Source organism: Prionailurus bengalensis, chromosome D4 (assembly GCF_016509475.1).
Source record: "Prionailurus bengalensis isolate Pbe53 chromosome D4, Fcat_Pben_1.1_paternal_pri, whole genome shotgun sequence".
In the NCBI taxonomy this organism is placed as follows: Eukaryota; Metazoa; Chordata; class Mammalia; order Carnivora; family Felidae; genus Prionailurus; species Prionailurus bengalensis.
Window position 1 is genome coordinate 18,894,076 of NC_057359.1, and position 17,761 is coordinate 18,911,836.

Below are 17,761 nucleotides of genomic sequence, written 5' to 3' on the forward strand. Positions count from 1 at the left end.
TACTGGCTATGTCGTTTGCAAATACCTTCTCCCCTTCACTAGGTTGTCTTTTAGTTTTGTTGGCTGATTCCTTTGCTGTGCAGAAACTTTTTATTTTGCTGTAGTCTCACTACTTTAGTTTTGCTTTTGTTTCCCTTGCCTCAGGAGTCTAGAAAAATGTTGCTAGTGCCAATGTCAAAGAAATTTTTGCCTATGCTCTCTTGTAGGGTTGTTACGGTTTCAAGTCTCACATTTAAGTCTTTGATCCATTTTGAGTTTAGTTTTGTGTATGATGTAAGAAAGTGGTCTGGTTACCTTATTTTTAATTTTTTTTGAGTTTGTTTATTTTGAGTGAGTGAGTGAGAGAGAGAGAGAGAGAGAGAGAGTACAGTGATGGGCACAGAGAGGGAGAGAATCCCAAGCAGGCTCCACGCCCAGCATGGGGCTCAATCTCATGAACTGCACGATCATGACCTGAGCTGAAATCAGGAGTCCAGTGCTCTACCTACTGAGCCACTTAGGAGCCCCTGTCCACTTCCATTCTTTTGCAAGTAGCTTGCCAGTTTTCCCAACCCATTTGTTGAAGAGACTGTCCTTTCCCCATTGCACATTCTTGCCTCTTTTGTCATAGATTTTGACCATATAATTGTGGGTTTATTTCTTGGCTTTCTCTTCTGTTCCATAGACTTACATGTCTGTTTTTGTACCAGTACTATACTGTCATGGATTACTGCAGCTTTGGTATATCTTGCAATCTGTGATTGTGATAGCTCTAGTTTTTTTCTTTTTCGAAAGTGCTGTGGCTACTCAAGATCTTTTGTGATTCCGTATCAATTTTAGGTTATTTGTTCTAGTTCTATACATTGTGCTGTTGGTATTTTGATACAGATTGCATTATATCTGTAGATTGCTTTAGGTAGCGTCAGCATTTTAACAATATGTTTTCTCCTAGTCCATGAGTAGGGAATATCTTTCCATTCGTTTTTGTCATCTTCAATTTCTTCTTTCAGTGTTTTATAGTTTTCAGAACACAGGCCTTTTACCTCCTTGATTATAAGTTTATTCCTAGGCATTTTATTATTTTTCGTGCAATTATAAATGGAATTGTTTTCGTAATTTCTCTTTCTGCTACTTCATTATTCGTGAATAGAAATGCAACAGATGTCTGTGTATTGATTTTTTTATCCTGTGACATTACTGAATTCATTTATCAATTCTAGTAGTTTTTCATTGGAGTCTTTACGGTTTTTTATATAGAATATCATGTCATCTGCAAATGGTGAAAGCTTTATCTTCTTTGATTGCAATGGCTATGACTTCTAGTACTATGTTGAATAAAAGTAGTAAGTGTGGGCATCCTTGTCTTATTCCTGATCCTGGGGAAAAGCTTTCAGTTATTTGCCACTGAAATGACATTAGCTGTGGGTTTCCCGTGTATGGGCTTTATTATGTTGAGGTATGTTCCTTCTTAACCAACTTTGTTGAGGGTTTTTATCAGGAATGGATGTTGTACTTTGTCAAGTACTTTTTCTGCATATATTGAAATGATCATGTCGTTTTTACCCTTTCTCTCATTGATGTGATGTACCACTTTGATTGGTTTGTGAATACTGAACCACTTTTGTGTCCCCAGAATGAATCCCACCTGATCATAGTAGATGATTTTTCGCCATGCATTATTGGATTCAGTTTGCTAATATTTTGTTCAGGACTTTTGCATCTATGTTCATCAGAGATATTGGCCTGCAGTTCCCTTTTTTGTTGTGTCTTTTTCTGGTTTTGGTTTCAGTGTTATGCTGGTGTAATAGAATGCATTTGGAAATTTAATTTCCTCTTTTATTTTTTGGAATAGTTTGAGACAAACTGGTATTAACTCTTTTAAATGGTAGAATTGACCTGTGATGCCATCTTGTTTGGAGCATATAAAAAAAATTTTTTTTTAATGTTTATTGTTGAGAGAGAGAAGGAGAGAGAGAAAAAGCATGTGAGCGGGGGTGGGGCAGAGAGCGACAGAGACACAGAATCTGAAGCAGGCTCCAGGCTCTGAGCTGTCAGCACAGAGCCTGACACAGGATTGAACCCACAAACCATGAGATCATGACCTGGGCTGAAGTCAGATGCTTAACTGACTGAGCCCTGTTAGGGTGTTTTTAATTCCTGGTTCAGTTTCAATAGTGGTAATTGGTCTATTCAAATTTTCTGTTTCTTCCTGCTTCAGTTTTAGTAGGTTATATGTTTCTAGGAATTTATGCATTTCTCCTAAGTTGTCCAGTGTGTTGGCATAGAATTTTTCATAATATTCTCTCATGATCCTTTGTACTTCATAATCCTTTGTACCTCTGAGGTGTTGGTCGTTGTTTCTCTTCTTTCATTACTGATTTTGTTCATTTGAGTCCTCTTTTTTTTTGGTAAGTCTGCCTAACAGTCAGATTTTGTGGATTTTCAAAGAACCAGCTCCTGGTCTCATTGATTGGTTCCTTTTTTTTTTTTTAAATTTCCTTCCTTCACTCATTTGGGGTTTTGTTTGTTCTTTTTGTAGCTTTTTTTGCTATAAGCTTGCATTTTCTTTTGAGATTTGTCTTGTTTCATGAAATAGGCCTGTATTGCTATAAACTTCCCTCTTAGAACAGCTTTTGCTGCATCCCAAGGATTTTGGACCTTTGTGTTTTTGTTATTATTTGTCCTCATGTTGATTTTTATTTCTTCTTTGATTTCTTGGTTGACCTATTCATTGTTTATAGTAGCATGTTATTTAACCTTCATGTATTTCTCTTTTTTAAAAATTTGTTATTGTTTTAAATTTACATCCAAATTAGTTAGCATATAGTGCAACAATGATATCGGGAGTAGATTCCTTAATGCCCTACCCATTTAGCCCATCCTCCTTCCCACAACCCCTTCAGTAACCCTCTGTTTGTTCTCCATATTTAAGAGTCTCTTATGTTTTGTCCCCCTCCATGTTTTTATATCATTTTTGCTTCCCTTCTCTTGTGTTCATCTGCTCTGTGTCTTAAAGTCCTCACATGAGTGAAGTCATATGATATTTGTCTTTCTCTGACTAATTTCACTTAGCATAATACCCTCTAGTTCCATCCACATAGTTGCAAATGGCAAGATTTCATTCTTTTTGTTTGCCGAGTAATACTCCATTGTATAGATATACCACATCTTCTTTATCCATTCATCCATCGATGGATGTTTGGGTTGTTTCCATACTTTGGCTATAGTTGAGAGTGCTGCTATAAACATTGGGGTGCATGTGTCCCTTGGAAACAGCACACCTGTATCCCTTGGATAAATAGTAGTGCAATTGCTGGGTTGTAGGGTAGGTTTTTTTTTTGTTTTTTTTTTGTTGTTGTTGTTTTTGAGGAACCTCCATACTGTTTTCCAGAGTGGCTGCCCCAGTTTGCATTCCCACCAGCAGTGCAAAAGAGATCCTCTTTCTCCATATCCTCACCAACATCTGTTGTTACTTGAGTTGTTAATGTTAGCCATTCTGACAGGTGTGAGGTGGGATCTCATTGTGGTTTTGAGTTGTATTTCCCTGATGATGAGTGATGTTGAGCATTTTTTCATGTATCAGTTGGCCATCTGGATGTCTTCTTTGGAGAAGTGTCTATTCATGTCTTTTGCCATTTCTTCACTGGATTATTTGTTTTTTGGGTGTTGAGTTTGATAAGTTCCTTATAGATTTTGGATACCAACCTTTTATCTGATAGGTCATTTGCAAATTATCTTCTTCCATTCCGTCATTTGCCTTTTAGTTTTGCTTATTGTTTCCTTCACTGTGCTGGAAGTCCCAGTAGTTCATTTTTGCTTTTGTTTCCCTTGCCTCTGGAGACATGTTGAGAAAGAAGTTGGTGCAGCCAAGATCAAAGAGGTTTTTGCCTGCTTTATCCTCAAGGATTTTGATGGGTTCCTGTCTTACATTTAGTCTTTCATCCATTTTGAGTTTATTTTTGTGTATGGTGTAAGAAAGCATGTCGCTGTCCAGTTTTCCCAGCACCACTTGCTGAAGAGACTGTCTTTATTCCATTGGATATTCTTTCCTGCTTTGTCAAAGATTAGTTGGCCAGACATTTGTAGGTCCATTTCTGGGTTCTCTATTCTGTTCCATTGATCTGAGTGTCTGTTTTTATGCCAGTATTTGTATTTTTCCCAGATTTTTTCCTGTGGTTGATTAGTTTCATGGCATTGTGGTCAGAAAAGATGCATGGTATGATTTCAGTCTTTGTGAATTTATTGACATTGATATTGTTTTGTGGCACTGTGTGATATATTCTGGAGAACGTTTCATGTGCACTTGAAAAGAATGTGTATTCTGCTGTTGTATGATGGGATGTTCTGAATATATCTGTTAGATCTGTCTCTTCCAATGTGTCATTCACAGCTGCTATTTTCTTTTTGATTTTCTGTTTGGATTATCTATCCATTGATGTAAGTGGGGTGTTAAGGTCCCCAACTATTACAGTATTACTATCAATTGCTTAATTTATATTTGTTAATAGGTGCTTAATGTATTTGGGTTCTCCCATGTTGGGTGCATAACTATTTACAGTTATATCTTGTTGGCTTTTCCCCTGTGTGATTATATAGTGTCTTTCTTTGTCTCTTGTTACAGTCTTTGTTTTAAAGTCTGTTTTGTCCAGTGTAAGTGTTGCTATCCTGGTTTTCTTTTCACTTCCATTTACATGATAAATGCTTTTCCATCCTTTCATTTTCATTCTGTATATGTCTTCATGCGTGAAACACATCTATTGTAGGTAACATATGGATGGATCTTGCTGTTTTATCCATTCTGTTGCCATGTGGCTTTTAACTGCAGCATTTAGTCCAGTTACATTCAAAGCAGTTAATAGGTATGTACTTAATGCAGTTTTGTTAATGGGTTTATGGTTGTTTTTGTAGTTCTTCTATTTTCCTTTTTTCTCTTCTCTCTGTAGTGATATACTTGGATTCCTTTCTCTTTATGTTTTACATATCCGTTAGCAGTTTTTGATTTGTAGTTACCACTAAATTTATTTATGACATCTTATGCATATATCAGTCTATATTATGTTGATAGTCTCTTAAGTTTGAACTCATTTTAAAAGCGCTTTAACTCTTGTCTCCCCCTCCCACGTTTTAAGTATGTGAGTCATACTTTATATTATTTTCGAATCACTTAATTTTACTGTTTTTGTGCTGCTCTTACTCTTCCTTATGGTCTTTCTTTCCCACTCGGAGTCCCATATAACATTTCTGGTAAGTCTGAGTACTGGTGATGAATTCGTTTTAACTTTTTTTTTTTAATCAGGAAAATTCTTTTTTTTCCCCAATATATGAAATTTATTGTCAAATTGGTTTCCATACAACACCCAGTGCTCATCCCAAAAGGTGCCCTCCTCAATACCCATCACCCACCCTCCCCTCCCTCCCACCCCCCATCAACCCTCAGTTTGTTCTCAGTTTTTAAGAGTCTCTTATGCTTTGGCTCTCTCCCAGGCTAACCTCTTTTTTTTCTCCCCCGCTTCCTCTCCCCCATGGGTTTCTGTTAAGTTTCTCAGGATCCACATAAGAGTGAAAACATATGGTATCTGTCTTTCTCTGTATGGCTTATTTCACTTATCATAACACTCTCCAGTTCTGTCCACGTTGCTACAAAGGACCATATTTCATTCTTTCTCATTGCCACGTAGTAATCAGGGAAATTCTTAATCTCTCATTCTATTCTGAATGATAATCTTGCTGGATAGAGTATTCTTAGTTGCAGGTTTATTCTTTCAGCACTTTAAATATATCACCACTCTTCTGTGGCCTGCAAAATTTCTGCTGAAAAATCAGCTGATAGCTTTATGCGGTTTCCCTTGTATGTAACTGTTTCCTTTTTCTCTTGCTACTTTTAAGGTTGTTTGTTTATCACAGTTTTTCCCATTTTAATTACTGTGTCTTGGTGTGGACCTCCTTGTGTTGATTATGTTGGGCTCTCTCTGTACCATCTGGATCTGGATTTGTCCTTCCTCAGTTTTCAGGTATTAATTTCATCAAATAAATGTTTGCCCCCTTTTTCCTCTTTTCCTCTTAGATCTTTATAATCATATATGTCAATAAGTTCCCTTATTCCCATTTTTTTATTATTTTCTGTCTCCTCTTCAGCTTGATTGCTTTCCTTTGCTCTGTCCTCCAGATCACTGATAAATTCTTCTGCTTCTTGTAGTGTACTATTTTTAACTTCAGTTATTGAGTTACTCATCTCTGATGATTTCTTTTTAATGTTTTCTGTCACTTTTTTGAGGGTCTGACTGTGACCCTCCTCACTTTTCTCAAGTCCAGTGAGCATATTTATGACCATTACTTTAAATTCTCTATCAAGCATCTTACCTCCATTTTTATTTTATGTCTCTTACCATGATTTTCATGTTCTTTCATTTGTGACATACTCCTCTGTCTCCTCATTTTGTCTAATTCTTTGTGTCTGTTTCTATGTGTTAGGAAAGTCAAGTGTATCTCCTGCTCCTGAAAGTAATAGCTTTATGAAGAAGAGGTTCTGTAGCATCCTACACTGTAATGTCCCATGCTCCCCAGAATGTGGCAGTTCAGATGTGTGTCCTATGTGTGTTGCACATATCCTGCTATCGTGGCTTAGCTGAGTTTGCCTTTGATTCAGTTGCCTGAGATGGCTCTCTTTGCCTGTTGGGGGCAGGGTTTAGTTCCTGTGTTGTTAGTGGTCCAGTCTGGGGCTGCCTTGAGGTTGAGTTGGTTCAGACTGTATTTGCCAGAACTGTAGTCCGTCCCCAAGAAGCTTTCATTGGTAGGTGAGGCCTGCAGTCAGATCAATTGTCTGCCCCTAGCCCATTGCTCAGGCCATAGTTGAACTGCTGTGTGTGGTTATTCCCCCTCTCCCATCACAGGAGTCACTGTGGAGTGATGCTGGCCCTTATTGGGTCTCCTTGCACACTGCCAGGGTTGTGACACCACTTTGGATGGACTCCTGCTACAGGAGAACGTGCAACTGTGGCACATGGTCATAGCAAGGTTTGCTCAGATCTGCTGTGGGAGGAGGCCTGAGCTGCTTTAGAGAACTCCCGTTGACGGTGGGTTGGAGGTTGATCTTTACTGAGCCTTCAGTAGTTTCAGTCATGTGCATGTGCATGTTCCAGTCAGTAATGAAGTGAAATTTTGACAATAGGGACACTCTTAAATCTGCAACTCTTGCCTCTCCAATTACTCGCTCCTCAACGTGCTCTGCGTTTAAGGCACATTGGCTTCCCCAGATTCTCATATCTGTCTCTTTGACTTCAGCAGACAGAGCTCTGTTTGACCTCTCTTTCTGCCCCCACAATATTCTTAAAAACTTCAGGCAGGCAGCAAGCTGGGGTAGTCTTACTGCATAATTTGGTGGTTTGTTTTTTATTCTTTTTCTTTCCTGTGCTATATGCTGCCCAGTATCTGAAAACCATTATTTAATGTAGGTTCTTTTTCCTGTGTTTTGGTTGTTTACATTGGGAATGTTTGTATAGTCCCTATTATTCCACCATGGCTGAAAACAGAAATTCTTCTCTTTCATTTTTTATTTATAGTTAACTGTTTTAAAAGATGACTGTTGTCCTGCTCTACCTATTATTGATTTTTTTTAATTTTTTAAATAGTTATACGTTAATTTAAAAATTCTTGAAGACACTATAGAAATTTGAAGGTATCCCTGTTGCTTCAAATAGAGCCAATGATTTACCAAGAAAAAAACATAGTGTAGTTAAGATTATCCATTTATCAATTCTTAGTTCTCAGTATGTTTTCTGTTTTGGTATGATTTTTTTTAAGTTTATTTATTATTTATTTTGAGAGAGAGAGAGAGTGGGAGAGAACGGTGGGGCAGAGAGAGAGAATTCCAAGCAGGCTCTGTTAACACAAAACTTGTGAACCATGAGCTTATGACCTGAGCTAAAATCAGGAGTCCGATGCTTAACCAACTGAGCCACCAGGTGTCCCTGGGTATGATTATTTTTTTTTTAATAGGACAATTTTACTAGAGATCTAGAAAGATTATAATAAAATGGTTTTACTGACTAGTTTGTTTTTATCCATCCCAAGGATAAATATAAGTGTTTGGAAGTTTATCTGATAACATATAGTAATCTCAGTGATGTTACCTTTTTATACCATTGTTGTATGCTACTTATTGGATGAGATAGTCTCCATACACTTCAGAGAGTACCTTATCCAATCAGGAGCATACAACAGTGATTTACAAAAGTACACATTACCCAGCCTGTGACCTTTTTTGAGGATTTTTAAAGTATTATTGTTGACACATTTTTTTCTATAAAACTGTGGCAACTTTCCTTGTAATTTTTAGGATAAATAATAGCATGTTTGTTTCTTTTCTAACTTCTATAAGAAAGATAAATATCTCCCACTAGTTTCTTTATTGGGATATTTTGATGGAATGTTTTTTAAATGTCTTTAAATTCTGAGATTAATGGTGCTAAATATGATTTGTTTTTCTTTCTCAGATTAAAAATCATTTTTCAATTCCACTTTCTGTTTATGAAGGGGACACTTCATTGGGAACAGCTTCACCTGGAAGTGAATTCAACATACCATTAACATCTTACCGGTGATTTTTCTTTCTTTTTTATTTGCTCTAAGGTGCCATGGAATTTTTAGTTTCTGATTTGGTAGGGATATCTGTCTTTAAGTGATCAAAGTTTAATCAAATCTGTTCTGTTAATAATTTGTCTACCTTATTTAAGTTTCAGGGTGCTTAAAAGGTGTTATAAATTTTTTTAAAGGAAAATGTAATGTGTTTAATTTATACCATGTAAATTACTTATGCTTTTACTAGTAAATACATTTATTACACGCTTACAGTATAGCCATCATAACCATATCATTTTTTCATGATTTTTACAAAATGATGAATTGAGCACGATTGGTAGCTTCTAGATTTAAATATACTATTATGAAGAGATTTTTACCTTTGAAATGTTTTAGAATAGAATTTTTAAAAAATCCTTTTAGAAACATAAAATATTTCATCTTTTTACCTATGTATTGTTCAGTGGTAGAATTATAGTATAAATTGTGATATGCGGTACATTGATCTTAAATATTAAAAATTAGATTAAACCTGATACAAAATTTTATAGGTAAAAATTCTTACAGGATGCTGATGATGTATTAGTCTTAGAATTTTAGGGTTAATATCATAATGGACAGATATTCAGGATATTTATATAATCAGGAATTAAAAAATAATCTCTTTTAGGGGTATTGAACTCTCTTGGAAAGTAGAACTTTCCTGAGAATAATCATCATGGTTTGTCTAAGTACCATTTCAGAACACATGCTAGCCCTGGACCCAGACCTGCGTTATGGAAGGGTGGAGGCAAAACTACAAGCAGTGCCAAAACACGCTCTTCCTCTAGTCCTTCTGATCCATGCCAAGTTCACTATTGACTCCCTAATGCTTAGAAAGCAATCTAGCAGGTTTAGGCACATATTTTCAGTTAGTAGACCTGCTACTAAAAAGTATTTTATTGCTTACACCTTCAGCCCTAATGAGCCTTTTATTGCTTAGTTCAGACTTGCTGAGGGCAAGAGTTCTCTTGTTGAGTGAACAACAAAATGGTTGTTCATAGTATCTGACCTTATTCTAGGAAAGATTTTGGGTGGGTTATGAGACTAAAGATAGCATGTAGGATATGTTTAAAAATTTCTGTAAAAAGTTTCAACTCCTTTTGTCCTTGAATGAGAAAAGGTAATGGCATTCTGCTTTATTTTTAATAAATGATTGCTGTATATTTTGTGACTCTATCCATAAAAAGTGTTTTAGAGTATTGTTACACTTTCTGGTTCAGGAGTAAAATATTAACTTGTCAAATGGAAATTAATCTTAATTAAAATTATTAGTGATGAACCAGCTTGTATTTCACATTAGGTATTTGTCTAATCTAATTCTGAGATGTACAGTTACATTTAAGTTTTGAGGTCTTATATTTAACAAAGGTACACTTACATTTAAGTTATGAGGTCTTTAACAAATGGCTACCTCTCCCTGGAGAATTTAAATATACTGATTCTTTAATTCATTTAAAAAATGTCAAGTGTTTTGCTGTGTATAAGGCACTGGTGTGGAATGCTACGATGAGTTGGGCATTGCTACTACCCTTGAGAGATTGATACATTATGTAAATACAGAAGGAAGCAAACAGTGGGTTGTAGAGATACAGAACAATTAAGAGTTGCAGAAAACTACAGAAAACAAAGAAGGTCTTAATGATGGACTCCTCTGCGACATACATGCATTAAAGATAAAATATAATTACAGATTAGCAGGGAAGGGCAGTGTTAAGTGGGAGGAATTGGGTGAATAAAAGTAAGGAGGCCTGAAAGCACAGAGTTTGTAAGTGACTATAAGGAATAGTTGGGAGTTGATTGTCCTATATGTGTTGTAATGTAACATTTGAAACATTGTTTAAGTTTACATTGAGGTACTTGCTCCCTCATTTATATAAATTTTATCTTAATCTTTTTTTTTTTAAGTTTATTTATTTTGAGAGGGAGAGACAGAAATCCCTAGCAGGCTCTGTGCCATCAGCGCAGAGGCGATGCAGGGCTCATAGTCACAAATTGTGAGATCATGACCTGAGCCGAGTTCAGGAGTCAGACGTTTGACCAACTGAGCCACCCAGGCGCCCCATCTTTATCTTTCATGTCATCTTTTTCTTCCCTCTTCTCTTAGAACATCTGGTACCCTAATGTTTCAAGACCTTTCACCCCATCAGCTTTTCTCATTCAGAACCTCTCACCATTGATCATCTTTCTCTGGTGTTTTCTTCCTATTCATTTCTTAAACTTTGCTTTAACCTTGCATGTTTCTCCAATTCAAGTCTTTTCTTCAGAACAAAGCATTTTGGCAAAATTTTCACCTCTGGAAAATGCTCTGCAACTGTCTAGAAAGACTTAACCACACTCGCATGCCCTCAGTCTGCTGTGTACATACGGTTTTTGTACCTATCACAATGCAGTAGTTTTCTTTTAACATTACATCCCCCACCTGATTGGGATCTCTTAAGAGTAAAGAATGACTTATTCATTTGTTTATTTCCAGTTTTACTGTCTCGTAAATAATAGGTCCAATAAAGGTTTTGATAATCCAGATGACTTTATTGGCATTAGTTTAACTTAGAGAAAATTAAAGTTTTTATTTTTAAGTATTAAAAGACTAGAAAAGAGAATAAAAGTCATAGAGAATGTAGAAATAAAACAGGTTAAATCTGATAATGGGCTTGACAGATCATTAGATTTATGTGTATGTCAAAGAAGATGGAAAAGTCTAATATTTTATAGTCCAGAGTGCTAGTAGTTAGAAGTTCCTTGAAAGGAACACACTGAGAAGTGGTATGGACAGTTTAGGGTTCAATCTAGCAAATTTAAGTCATCATCAGACATCATTACAGAAGGGTATGCTGGATATTTAAAACTACAGGACTGGAGTTTCAGACAATCTGGTCTGGAGATAGTATGGACAAGTTGCTCATCTGCAAGGGATAGTGTCAAATTACAGGTGATTGGTTTTAGAAGTACAAAAACATTTAGGTGTTTATATTTGGGCAGGTTAGGTTTGAAAAATGATGAAGCCTAAAGTATAGTTCAAATGTAAACAGAATGTGATGTTTAAATATAACGATTAATCATATGATTTTCTTGCAACCATTTCCGCAACTATGCCCAGTGTTTCAACAATTACGTATCTATTTGAAAGCTTTCATGTGATTAACATTGAAAAGGTAGTGATTTAATTTTAACTGTAGAGTCAGCGCAGAGCCCGATGTGGGACTCAAGCTCAAGAAACTGAGATCATGAGCTGAGCCAAAATGAAGAGTCAGACTCTTAATCACCTGAGCCACCCAGGTACCCTGAAAAATATTCTCCTCTTAAGAGCCAGTTAATTTGATTAGTTTTAGAAAGTTATGAAAACATCCATTCATTGGTCTATCTTACCTATCTCTAAGAAGAATGGGAAATATAAAAATTTATTACAAGAGCAGGGAGTGATGTAATTTTATTGTTCCTAAGTAGTAATCACTTAATTTGTTTTCTTTTAAAGCATTTTAAAGCATACTGTTTAATCCTTTACACAGATCACCTCTTTCTCTGAAGCCAGAAGATGAGGACTATGAAGTGTGTGAAAGAATTGACTTTGAAGAAATTATAAAAAATGAAGGCACTCTTCTAAAGAAGATATGTAGATCTACAAACGCTGCTAAGAAACCATTTATTATTAATGTTGTCCCAGAAAAAGATAATTTGGCATCTCTCTCTGTGTATTCAGAAGATGGTTGGGACTTACCATACATAATGCATTTGTGGCCGCCTATCCTCCTCCGAAATCTTCTTCCTTACAAAATTGCTTATTATATAGAGGTATTCTAGAGTTTTTTTAATGCCTTCCCGTCTTTGATTTTGTAGCTTTGGTTATTTAACATTATGAGCAACAAAACAATGTTTAAATGTTCTCATACGAATTAATAGTACTGGTGAATGGGCAGTCCAGCTGTCCTTCAAATGGAAAAGAAATGCCTCAATCATATTGTATAAAAAGAGGGTTTTTGCCATGATTTACCTTAGAAATATGGCTGCTAAATTGAATATGTTACATGCACAAATGTGATATACCATTCTCTCAAAAGTGAACATTAAAAAATTAAAATCATTTATGAAAATAGTGTATATATATATATATATATGCATATATATATATACACTAGAAAATTCAGAAAAAAAGATAATAAAAACTCCCTGTAATTACATCATCTGAAAGTAGTGGTTCAGGTGAAGATAATCATTTCAGGTTTAGAATATACGCATACCTCACTTTATCACACTTCTCAGAGAAACCATTTTTTTACAAATTTCAGGTTCATGGCAACCCTATGTCAAGCAAGTCTTTTGGCTCCATTTGTCCCACAATATTTGCTCACTTCATTTCAGACTTGTCATTATTAATTGTTATGATCTATGATCAGTGATAATGACTTGCTGGAAGCTCAAATGATGACTAATGTTTATTAGCAATAAAGCATTAAAGTGTGTACATGGTGTTCTAGACATGATGCTATTGCATACTTAATAAACTACGGTATAGTGTAAACATAACTTTTTTTTTTTTTAATTTTTTTTTTTTCAACGTTTATTTTATTTTTGGGACAGAGAGAGACAGAGCATGAACGGGGGAGGGGCAGAGAGAGAGGGAGACACAGAATCGGAAACAGGCTGCAGGCTCTGAGCCATCAGCCCAGAGCCTGACGCGGGGCTCGAACTCACGGACCGCGAGATCGTGACCTGGCTGAAGTCGGACGCTTAACCGACTGCGCCACCCAGGCGCCCCTAAACATAACTTTTATATGCATTGGGAAACCAAGAAATTTATTTGACATGCTCTGTTGTGGTATTTGGTTTATTGTTGTGGTCTGGAACTGAACTTGCATTATCTCTGAGGTATGCCTGTGTATATATATTTAATCTTTTTCTTTCATGTGTATCTCATTTATTATGTTTAAAAGATGGACACTAACTTTTGAAACAAGTGTGAGAATTCGTCTTAAAATATTAGACAAATAGAAACAACAGCCTACATTATATTATTCTCATGCTAGTGTTTTTAAACTTTTTTTTATGTTTTTATTGTTGAGAGAGTGCATGCACACACGTACGTGTGCACTAATGTGAGTGGGGGAGGGGCAGAGAGGGAGGGAGGCGCAGAATCTCTCAAGCTCTAGGCTCTGAGCTTTCAGCGCAGAACTCCATGAGGGGCTTGAACTCATGGACCGGGAGATCATGACCTGAGCAGGAGTTGGATGTTTAACCAGCTGAGCCACTCAGGCACCCCTCTTATGTTTGTTTTCTAAAAAGAATATTATGCTCTATAAAGATGCTTTTTCTTTTAAGTACTTTTTGTTTTAACAGATTACATCTGATTCTTTTGTTATAACAGGGATCTTTCCATTTTTTTTTTAATATGAAATTTATTGTCAAATTGTTTTCCGTACAACACCCAGTGCTCATCCCAACAGATGCGCCCTCCTCAATACCTATCACCTACTCCTCCCTCCCTCCCACTTTCCATCAGCCCTCAGTTTGTTCTCACTTTTTAAGAGTCTCTTGTGTTTTGGTTCCCTCCCTCTCTAACCTTTTCTTTTTTTTTTCCTTCCCCCTCCCCCATGGTCTTCTGTTAAGTTTCTCAGGATCCACCTAAGAGTGAAAACTTATGGTATCTGTCTTTCTCTGTATGACTTATTTCACTTAGCATCACACTCTCCAGTTCTATCCACGTTGCTACAGAAGGCCAGATTTCATTCTTTCTCATTGCCACGTAGTATTCTGTTGTGTATATAAACCACAATTTCTTTATCCATTCATCAGTTGATGGACATTTAGGCTCTTTCCATAATTTGGCTGTTGTTGAAAGGGCTGCTATAAACATTGGGGTACAAGTGCCCCTACGCATCAGCACTCCTGTATCCCTTAGGTAAATTCCTAGCAGTGCTATTGCTGGGTCATAGGGTAGATCTATTTTTAAATTTTGAGGAACCTCCACACTGTTTTCCACAGTGGCTGCACCAGTTTGCATTTCCACCAACAGTGTAGTTTTTAAGTAAACATTCTATTTGCCATGCTTATCAAATATAAGAAGGTAGTTCTTTACTGTAGTCTAGTAATTATTTTTGTAGTGGTCTATTAATAATTGTTGGGATTTACTATATGTTTGTACTTGTCTGATAAATTGGGGGGGGCAGAGTTAACAGATCTATGGTTTAAGGATATCTCTTCCATATGGTTGGCAGATAATATAGTGGTTAACAATTTGTACTTTGCTGTCAGATAGATTTGAGATTGAATCCTACCTCTTTCATTTACTAGCTTTATGTCTTTAAGCAAGTTGTATTATCTTTTTATATCATTTGTCCTAGTCCATAAAATAGGGATATTAATAAAACTTGTATAATGGGTATATGGGAAAATGAAATTAGATAATGCTTGTAAAAGATTTAGCATAATGCCTGACAGGCCTATGGTTGCAATTTATTTACCTCTCTCACATCACCACCAACCATTACTGTTCTTATTTTGTGGAATATTAACTAAGATGTCAGACATGAGTAATTTGCATTAGTTTTGCTTTAAGTAATTAAAAATCTTTAAGAGATTCCTTTGTTATAACAACACTAAGGAATCAGGTTAGAGATGATGGAAAAACTGGTGATGAACTATCTATGTGTGTTCCATTCTCAAAGACTTTTAATTTGGTACTTTTGGGGATCACATTTTGTTTGCTAGTTTCCAAAGGATATGATAAACTTTTAAAAAGAGAATTTAGCTGTGGTATGGAGGGAGGATTACAAGGGACAAGAACGGTTAAGAGACTAAAGCGAGAGACATGAACTAATAAGGTCATGGAAGGGTGGACAGAGAGAAATGAACAGTTTTGAGACGTAAGGTGTAGTATAAACAGTGATTGGAAATGGGTGATGAGGGATTGTTAAAAAGCAGAAATAGAAATTAGTTAGGATTGCTTATTTTGGATTACTATCACTTTTTTCATTTTTCATTATTTGGTAGTTTTCAAAACTAAAATCACTAGTGGATAAGATTTTTTTAATGTTTTACTAATTATAGTGCTTTATAATGTTTATTTCAGCATAGTTTTTCATTATGTTATTTAATTTTATCCTCATAGTTCTTTGAAGTTGAGGGTTTAGACCATTTTATAAATATGATAATTCAAGTCTCAGATTAAATAATTTATAGAAGCTTACACATTTGGCAGAGTTAGAAGTCAAATATAAGTCTTCTGACCTGTTCTGACAGAGGTATTTCAGAAGCATTATGTGTATGCCATTTGCAATCATTAAAGAGAGGTTTTTGGCATATTATTCTGACACATTTAAAATTTTACTGTATTTTTGTTTATTACAGGGGATTGAACACAGAGTTTATACTCTAAATGAAGGACAGTCAGCCCATATTTGTACTGCGCAGTTGGATAAAGCCAGACTACATTTAAAATTACTTGACTATCTTAATCATGATTGGAAAAGTGAATATTGTATAAAACCTAATCAACAAGATATTAGTTTCATCAATTTCACCTGTGTTACAGAAATAGAAAAGACTGATTTAGATATTGCTATCCATGTAACTTACAATATTGGCCAGACCGTTGTGGCATTTCATAGTCCTTATTGGATGGTCAATAAAACTGGTCGAATGTTACAGTATAAAGCAGATGGAATTCATCGAAAGCATCCACCTAATTACAAAAAACCCATTCTTTTTTCTTTTCAACCAAAGCATTTTTTTAATAACAATAAGGTATGTAAGATTTTTTAAACTTTCATTTTTCTTCAGCTATTTATCACTCCTTTTTTAAAGTTGTGAAGAACATTATGAAACAGGTTAGAATAACATTTATATGTTTGAGGTTAAAATGTTAGATTTTAGTATGCAGAAACGTTTAGTGCATTAACGTAATATTTATGCTAACAAGCAAAAAATTTATCAATTTACCTAGGAATTTTTAAAGATATCTAAATTGTAATGTATTTGGAAATTTTTTTCTAGGTTCAGCTTATGGTAACTGATAGTGAATTGTCAGATCAGTTTTCAATTGATACTGTTGGGAGTCATGGAGCTGTTAAATGTAAAGGCCTGAAAATGGAGTATCAAGTAAGTTCATTCTTTGCTCCTCAAGAAACTTGTATGTAAATTATATCTATCAAATACTTAATTTTTATTAGGATGTTGTGGTAATGTAACAGTTTTTGAAATGCTGTTTTTTCCCTTTAGGTTGGTGTCACTATAGACCTCAGCAGTTTTAACATTACCAGAATTGTGACTTTTACCCCTCTTTATATGATTGAAAACAAAAGCAAATACCATATATCAGTGGCTGAAGAGGGAAATGATAAATGGCTCTCTCTTGATTTAGAGCAGGTGGGTAGATGAATGTCAAAAATGTACCTCTTTGGATTTTGAGTTTTACTTGAAGTTAAATACCTGAAACCACTCTGTAAGTTTTTAATTTGCCCCCCCACACTCCATTTTATTTGTACCACGCTCTAGATACCTAATTTTTAAAAACCAAACCTTGTCATTTAGGAATGTATTGCTTGATAAGGGAAGTAGATATTTAACAACTAGTAACCAAACAGTGAAAGCACACAGAAGAAGACTAGATAAAGTATAAATGCAGTGAAAAGTAGGAAATGATTTGTTCTTTCCATAAAGCTGTTAAGAATGCCTTTATGGAGTAAGCTAAGCCAGTTATTTTAAGAAGACGGTAGTGACTTAGGAGTGAAATTTTTATTCGGTTCCATGTTTAGCTATTAGACCTCTGCATAAAAGCTTTCTAAAAAGACTGCCTGATGGAATATTTTGCTTTTGAAGAAATTTTATTGTAAATCTGTTAGGATTTAAGAGACATTATTTGCTGTTTTTATTCACTGTGCTTTTTTTGCTTTCAAACCATCTTGATGGGACCATTCTTCCTGACATATGTTCTGTAGATTTTCCTTTAGAGCTTGTTTTGGAGCTAATGCCATTAGTTTGTGTTTATCCATAAAAATTTTTACCATCGTCTTTTATGATAATTTCTCTTGCTAATGAATTCTATTTTTTCTCAACATATCTAGATTTTACTCCACCATTTTCTGGCTTCCACTATCGTTGAAAGTTCTGCTGTGATTCTGTTATTCCTTTGGAGGTTATTTTTCTTCCCAGTTGCCTTCATGATCTTTGT

General features: G+C 35.5%; 1 protein-coding gene across 3 annotated transcripts in view; it reads left to right on the plus strand.

Moving 5' to 3' along the window:
* Positions 1 to 17,761, plus strand: part of VPS13A (vacuolar protein sorting 13 homolog A) — a 264,231-nt gene that overhangs the window by 173,324 nt on the left and 73,146 nt on the right. For all 3 annotated transcript variants that reach the window (XM_043565725.1, XM_043565727.1, XM_043565726.1), the window contains exons 46-50: positions 8,472 to 8,575; positions 12,105 to 12,387; positions 15,940 to 16,335; positions 16,585 to 16,689; positions 16,810 to 16,956. In XM_043565725.1, the coding sequence (XP_043421660.1) occupies positions 8,472 to 8,575; positions 12,105 to 12,387; positions 15,940 to 16,335; positions 16,585 to 16,689; positions 16,810 to 16,956 (1,035 nt within the window). The remainder of the gene's footprint in view (positions 1 to 8,471; positions 8,576 to 12,104; positions 12,388 to 15,939; positions 16,336 to 16,584; positions 16,690 to 16,809; positions 16,957 to 17,761) is intronic.